The 7,383-nt window shown below is 31.4% G+C and overlaps 1 protein-coding gene across 1 annotated transcript; it reads left to right on the top strand.

Moving 5' to 3' along the window:
• Window positions 1-3,640: 3,640 nt before the first annotated feature.
• LOC106315768 (alpha N-terminal protein methyltransferase 1-like) lies at window positions 3,641-5,623 on the top strand. Its single transcript, XM_013753592.1, has 8 exons — window positions 3,641-3,941; window positions 4,117-4,261; window positions 4,344-4,402; window positions 4,484-4,594; window positions 4,681-4,782; window positions 4,868-4,922; window positions 5,014-5,111; window positions 5,212-5,623. The coding sequence occupies exons 1-8, from the start codon at window positions 3,648-3,650 to the stop codon at window positions 5,335-5,337; spliced, it is 990 nt and encodes a 329-aa protein (XP_013609046.1). The 5' UTR covers window positions 3,641-3,647; the 3' UTR covers window positions 5,338-5,623.
• The last annotated feature ends 1,760 nt before the right edge of the window (window positions 5,624-7,383 follow it).

Here is a 7,383-nt window from a genome sequence, read left to right as displayed (position 1 = left end):
GTTTTGATTTATGTGTTTACTCTAATGTATATACTTTTATGTATACAATTTTTTTTAAAGCGGTTTCTAATATGTTCTTTGATCCCGACAATACCAGAAATAAACTTTTTCAAATAAAGTGATTTATAATATTGGAAGCACTATATATATATATTATTTCATTCATATTAAATATTTTAGTCTTTATTTTTATTTTTAAAAAGTTGTTAATGAAATACCATGACAAGATTACGATTACCTCCTTTTGAGTTTGTTCGAAGAATGATAGATTTGATCATTTGTCTAATATTTGTTTCTTCATAATGTTCTATCTAGCTATTATAATAGTAAGAATGAGAGATTTCAACTATTTATTATAAGTTAATAGTTTATCATTTAATAAATCAAACATTTCTTAGTTTATACATAGTTTACATATACTAGAATGGTAATGCATTATATATATTTTTTATCGGTATACTCTTAAGTAACTAAACCTCAAAAGCGTAGGTTAATAAAGAAAAGTAATTTGTTTTGTTGTACTGGAATTAGATGAATTTTAAACCGAACTGGTGAATATATCCTAGACAGGCATTTATATTTCGAGTATGCACTTATATTCTATAACAGCTTGATATATTAGATTTGAACACTAACTTGTGAATAGATTTTGGCGGTGTTTTTTATCAAAATTTTGATTCTTAGATATGTATCTAGAATGAAACTAATTTTTACAGATGTCCATATTTTTAAATTGGCACTTATGCAATCCACCGAATTCACAGAAGAAGTTAAACAAAGAAACAAAACTTATATCAGTGAAACAGAAACAAGAAAGAAAACACAATTTTATAGAGGTAAAAAATGAAATCATTTATGCAAAGTCAATAGTAAACAAATCAAGAGCAGAAAACCTAATACACTTTCGGCATTTCACAATCGATGTTGTCTATCTGGTTTTTGTGATTTGTGACAACCGTAAAACTTAATTTTTTTGTGCATATCTAATCTTAAAAATAATTAAAATGAATTGTAGTATGTTAACTCTTCAATAACAATGTTACATTTAAGAGACCAACATTTGTATTCGTTATCGATAAAGATTTTAGTGTTACAAAATGTTAAAACCATTTAATGAACAAACATTAGTATAAAAAACTCTTTCGATCATCTAATTTTTATTCTTTGTAAAACATTTTTGATGTTGAATGTCGTAACAAGTATATATTGATGTATTATGAAAATATCAATACATCAACCATCTTAAAAATATCACTACAAAGTGGAAATAGTTGATCGGGCTACTAGACATTAAGGGGGGTGTATTCAATATAACATTTGAGGTGATTTGACTTTTAATGGAGTTTTAGATGATTTTAATAAGTTGCAGAGATTTAGGTGATTTTTGTTAAACTACTCTAGAATATAACCTAAAATCAGGGGATTTGGGTTTTAATTTTTTTAACTAAGAAACTCCACCCAAACACCCTAAAATCACCTGAAAACTTTAAAACTCCACAACTTAGAATATTTTCAATAACAGTGAATTTTAGAATACTCTACGAAATGTTAAATTCAATAATAGTGAATTTTAAATGAGTTTTTAAAATTCATGTTTGAATAACAGTGGATTTGTCATTTTAATAATACAAATTACCTAAAACTCTCAGTTGAATACAACTCCCTAAGTATCGTTTCAAGATTTATGAGTTTTTTCACGCAAGCCTAATTTATAATAAGTATAGTAAACATATCCATCATATACATTACAACATTGTTTTGTAGCCATGTGTCACCATGAGAATGAAATTCGGAATTCTTAGAAAAATAAGTTGGTTAATTTTAACTTATATTATACTTTTTATTAAACTAACTATTAAATTGATAAATAGTACAAAAGAATATTCCCGCACTTTCCTTGAATAAAATCTACGGAATTGCTTAATATGATTAACGTATATATGATAATCAATGATTATGAAATAAATATTTGATAATGATTTTTGTATCTTAGTTCTTTTTTGTTTAATTTTATATTATTAAAATATTTTAAGCAACCACATTAATCATATCATAAAAAAATTATTTTTTTATATGTTATATTTTGAATTTTTTATATGCGCGGATCTTAAGCTAGTATTATAGTATTTACTTATTCAATGTGAAAAATCATTGCATTAAATAAAAAATTCAGTTTCGACATATTTCTATAAGTTAACTCATCAAAGTTGAATCATATATGATTTCGGTTGGGACTTGAAAATAATAAAAATAGACTTTCGTCTACCACCTAATTTTGTCAGTACTCTTCCGCTCTTTTTACAATTAGAAGCGAACAAAAGGAGTCCCTACCTAACTTAGTACTTACTTGTTAGGTAATGCTTAGGAGAATGGGAATCAATTCATCAACTACTTCTCTTTTGCATGTTTCTATAATTCCTACCATATTTTACAATATAATTGTCGTCATTTTTAAATCTTTTTAATATGATTAATTTGTGTGTACAATTAGATCCATCACTGAACCAAACTCTTTAACGATTGGAAATGTCCTAAAATCATTTGTATTTATTCTAGTAAAAGTCGTAGTGTCGAGGTTTGACAGTCATATAATATTAGGTGGTTATAATGTTTTGATAGAAACCGCTTATAATCTATGAATTAAGAATTCATTATTAATACTATATGATCCTACAGGGTCACACACCCGAGGAAACTAAATCAATAATATGTTATGTTCTTAAGGGATTACTATATACATTATATAATGTGATATAATTATATATGTAATATGGAGAATTACACGTGCATCTCTTAAGAAGGGATTAGATGTGTTAATGGGCTCAGCCCACATTACCTCCTTCACGTAAAGGAAAGCTAGGTCATTATATAATGATAATGATCTCTCATAATTAGACGATGAGTTCAAGCCGCTTGAAACGTAAAACCCTAAACATAAACTAAAAGAGAGACAAAGGAGTTTGTCAAGGTTTATGAGATCTGATCTCGACCATACTAGCATCCCGTTTCGATCTAGTTTGTGTGCGTGTGGATACCGGTAGAGACACGACGCTTGGAGTGCTAGTAATCTTGACTTGGTTTATTTATCTTCCGCTGCGAATAACCCTTAAGATTTAGATTTCTTTCAGTATTGACATGAGATTCTAGGCAAACTAAATTCATAGGTTGATTTATAAATAGTTATAAACCGGTATGAATTCCAACATTAGCATCACTTAATCAATCGAATGAAGACTGCTGAATAGTTTTCTTATACAACTGGATAAATTTGGGGAAATACATATTAGATGCATTAACATATTTATACACTATTTAATTTATTATAAAAATAAAATTTATTAATAATTAAACTAGTTATTACAAAATGTAAAAACATCATAAATTGATTAAAAAATATTTTAATTCTGACTATAATTAAGTAGCTTAATTTCAATACATTTTTAATAATAGACTGAAATCTTACAATATTATAAAATAAAATTATACAACATTTTTAATAACATATATACATATATATATATCATTTAAAAAATTTATCACCATTTATCTAAATGTTTAAAATGTTAATAAATAATATGAAAATGTTGACAAAAAAAAAATTAAATTAAGATCTACAGAACCCTAAAAGAAAGCCCAATAATTAAAAAATGTCTCTTTCTCTTTACAGCCCATTTGTTTCGACTGGATACTCCCACTGGAACCACCCAAACCATATCCCGCCGCCGACGACGACGTCTGCCTTGCCACCGTCACTGCGTCAACGGAGAAGAGAACTAAGAAGCGTCTTAATTCGCTCGTTGGATCAAATGGAAGTTAGTGGCGTAGATTCCGAGGGTAAAGAGTTCAACAGCGCACAAGAGATGTGGAGAGAAGCAATCGGTGAAGAAGGAGATGAAACGAAGAAGACCCAATGGTACAGAGACGGAGTTTCTTACTGGGAAGTAAGCATTCAGATCTTTTCTGATTCTTCGTTGAAAAAAAGTTGAATTTATTTTGTCCTTATTAGTTCTCAGATTTGGTATAACTTCTATTCCAAGCAAACATATAACCCTAACTTGTTCAAACTAGATTCTAAAGCTGCAGACTTTTCTGTTGTTTTTGTTTTTTGAATTAAAGGGTGTTGAGGCTTCTGTTGATGGAGTATTAGGAGGATATGGGCATGTGAATGACGCTGATATTACAGGAAGTGAGGTTTTTCTAAAGACTCTTATGCAAGAGAGATTAGTCAATGGAGGAACAAATCAGCATCTAGTGGCTCTTGGTACTCTCCTCCTCTCATTGGTGTTTCTTGCCTTTTTATTTACATGTGTGTTTCTTTGAAAATCAACACAAATCATTTGCAGATTGTGGTTCTGGCATTGGAAGGATCACTAAGAATCTTCTGATACGGTACTTCAACGAGGTGAATGTTCTATAAATTGGGTTGTGTTCTTCTCTGTTTTTAGTTTCATTTGGTATAATTGTGTTTCTTTTTTGATCTTAGGTTGATCTTCTTGAGCCTGTAGCGCAGTTTCTTGATGCTGCACGTGAGAATTTGGCATCTATTGGCTCAGAAACGCACAAAGCAACTAACTTTTTCTGTGTACCTCTTCAGGTATTGTCATTCTTGTGGTGTCTCTTCTACTTCCTCTGTTTTTGATTCTCCTTCACGTTTTTGGGTGAATGTTTTCATAATCATAGGAGTTTACTCCAGCTGCTCAAAGGTACGATGTCATATGGGTTCAATGGTGCATTGGGCATCTCACTGATGATGATTTTGTTTCTTTCTTCAACCGGGCAAAGGTAAAGACTTTTTTTTTTTTTTAATTCATAGGGCTTTTTATTACAAGTCAAATAAACTCATGTCGTGTTCTTGGTTTGATCTCAGGGTTGCCTTAAACCCGGTGGGTTTTTTGTCGTGAAAGAGAATCTCGCTAAGAAAGGTTTCTTTCGCTTTCACTTTTGCTGTTCTTATGAAAAGTTCTCTATCTGACAAAAGAGCTGATGTTTCATTGTTTTTTTGGTTTTGAGCAGGATTTGTTTTGGATAAAGAGGATCGTAGCATCACCAGATCCAATCCATACTTTAAAGAGCTCTTTCGACGATGTGGGTTACATCTCTATCAAACGAAGGTTGAGTTCATGTCTGTTTCTTTTTTTCATCTTAAGACAGTTTCTAGGAACTGTTGGTTTAGACATTTATGTTTTTTTCTTCTCCAATACTGTTATCCAGGATCAGAAGGGTCTTCCTCAAGAGTTATTTGCTGTAAAAATGTATGCTTTGACGGTTGATATACCACCCAAAGTCCACAAAACCAGGTCGAAAACTCGCGGCAACAGACCACAAATTATCAAATGATAAAAAGCTTCTGGTTTGATTTTTACGAGTTTTAAATCTTGATTTAAAGAGAAGCTATCAAAGATGTGTGAATCAAGGCTTGTCTGCTTCACGAATGGTTCACAGCCACGTAGTTTGGTTTTGGCATGTTCGAATCTCCTGTCCTCACCTTAATTTAAGCACCTTATTGTTTGTTGTCTGATAATTTGTCCGAGCTTCATGATAAATGGACTAGAATTTTCACATTAGCTAGAGGATAATGATACTCTTCGAATGATGATTTGTAACCTGAATCGTAGTTGCTCCATATGGATCATTTTTGCAGTTGGGAAGCCTTTCGTTAAGTTGTTGCATTGATCTCCAAACTTGAAACATAAAACAACTATACTTTTTTCTTTCTTTTCTTAAACATATTTTGCTTAATATTTGCAATTAAAAAAGTCAATGAGATTGACTTACATGAATTAGCGACTCAATCGTGTATATCAAGCCTGGGGTTGCCATGGATCCAATGACACTGATAGAGTTCGATGATGGATCCAATTAACACTTTCTTTATTGATAATCCAAACCTATTAGAAGATGCTTAACAAAACATGCTCACAATCTCATGGTGATTGGAGGTGAATGTCACATGGCCGGCCACACACATCATTAAGCATAGGAAATGTAAAAGAGAACATACATATATTATATAACCTAGAAAACCATATAACATTAAACCCTCTAGTACGCTCAGAGTATTTACTTCCCCTTAAGCCGACTAAACTTCAGCCAACTATGAATGTTGATTTTGTTACGAAAATCAGAAAAAAATTGATAATATAAAAGATGTGGGGTCCGCTGCACTATAAAATTCTTTTATATATATGATTTCCCTCGTTTGTAATACATCCCTCGCCCTTCTCTTCTCTCTATAATAAACTCTTTTTATCAATATTATAAATTTTACGGATATAAATTTTACCATTATTTAAATTTCCGCGATACAATAAAATTCCAATTCTTTTTATAACACGTTATCAGCACGATCGTTCTCAATTTTGGTAAAATTTATTTATATCATTTCTACCTTGCTATAATGGTCGGTATATCGCATCTACTATTATTTATATCATGTTAAAATGGTCGGAATACCGCCTATATTATTTATTAATAATTTAATTATTTTATTGGTCGGCCGAGCCGCCTTATATCCTGTTTATTGTTAATTGGTCGGCCGAGCCGCCTTATATTATGTTTATTGTTAATTGGTCGGCTGAGCCGCCTTATATTCTGTTTATTGTTAATTGGTCGGCCGAGCCGCCTTATATTATGTTTATTGTTAATTGGTCGGCTGAGCCGCCTTATATTCTGTTTATTGTTAATTGGTCGGCCGAGCCGCCTTATATTATGTTTATTGTTAATTGGTCGGCTGAGCCGCCTTATATTCTGTTTATTGTTAATTGGTCGGCCGAGCCGCCTTATATTATGTTTATTGTTAATTGGTCGGCTGAGCCGCCTTATATTCTGTTTATTGTTAATTGGTCGGCCGAGCCGCCTTATATTATGTTTATTGTTAATTGGTCGGCTGAGCCGCCTTATATTCTGTTTATTGTTAATTGGTCGGCCGAGCCGCCTTATATTATGTTTATTGTTAATTGGTCGGCTGAGCCGCCTTATATTCTGTTTATTGTTAATTGGTCGGCCGAGCCGCCGTATAATTTATTTATTACTCTGCATTGACCGGCTGAGCCGTCGCATGATTTGTTGTCATAACATATATATTTCATTGCCATAATTTTTACTTTTATTAATTTTTATGAAATTTTATAGATTTGATTGACTGTTTAATACGATATTTTCAGACTGATTTTTGGTGCACTCGATTTAACCCCAACGGTCATAAAGAAAAATTTTCAAAATTTTTCTCTTTCTCCAACGGTCATGAACAGTGATTTTCATCTATAAATACACTCATACTTCACTCATTTACTTCATCCAAAACATTTCATCTTCTCTCAAATATTTTCAAATCGTTACATTCCGGTTTTTCATTGCAAGAAAGATGATTCGCATATTTTTGGT

The sequence above is a fragment of the Brassica oleracea genome, chromosome C9 (genome assembly GCF_000695525.1).
Source record: "Brassica oleracea var. oleracea cultivar TO1000 chromosome C9, BOL, whole genome shotgun sequence".
In the NCBI taxonomy this organism is placed as follows: domain Eukaryota; kingdom Viridiplantae; phylum Streptophyta; class Magnoliopsida; order Brassicales; family Brassicaceae; genus Brassica; species Brassica oleracea.
Note: the sequence above shows the minus strand (reverse complement) of the source record. Positions and strands in the feature narration are given on the sequence as shown.

What these genes read in the sequence shown, in the direction of transcription:
- LOC106315768 (XM_013753592.1), top strand. Translation starts at nt 3,648, where the DNA reads ATGTCTCTTTCTCTTTACAGCCCATTTGTTTCGACTGGATACTCCCAC. An exon ending in TGATACGGTACTTCAACGAG is followed by an intron (nt 4,403 to 4,483) that starts GTGAATGTTCTA and finishes TTTTGATCTTAG; the next exon opens with GTTGATCTTCTTGAGCCTGT. An exon ending in TACATCTCTATCAAACGAAG is followed by an intron (nt 5,112 to 5,211) that starts GTTGAGTTCATG and finishes ACTGTTATCCAG; the next exon opens with GATCAGAAGGGTCTTCCTCA.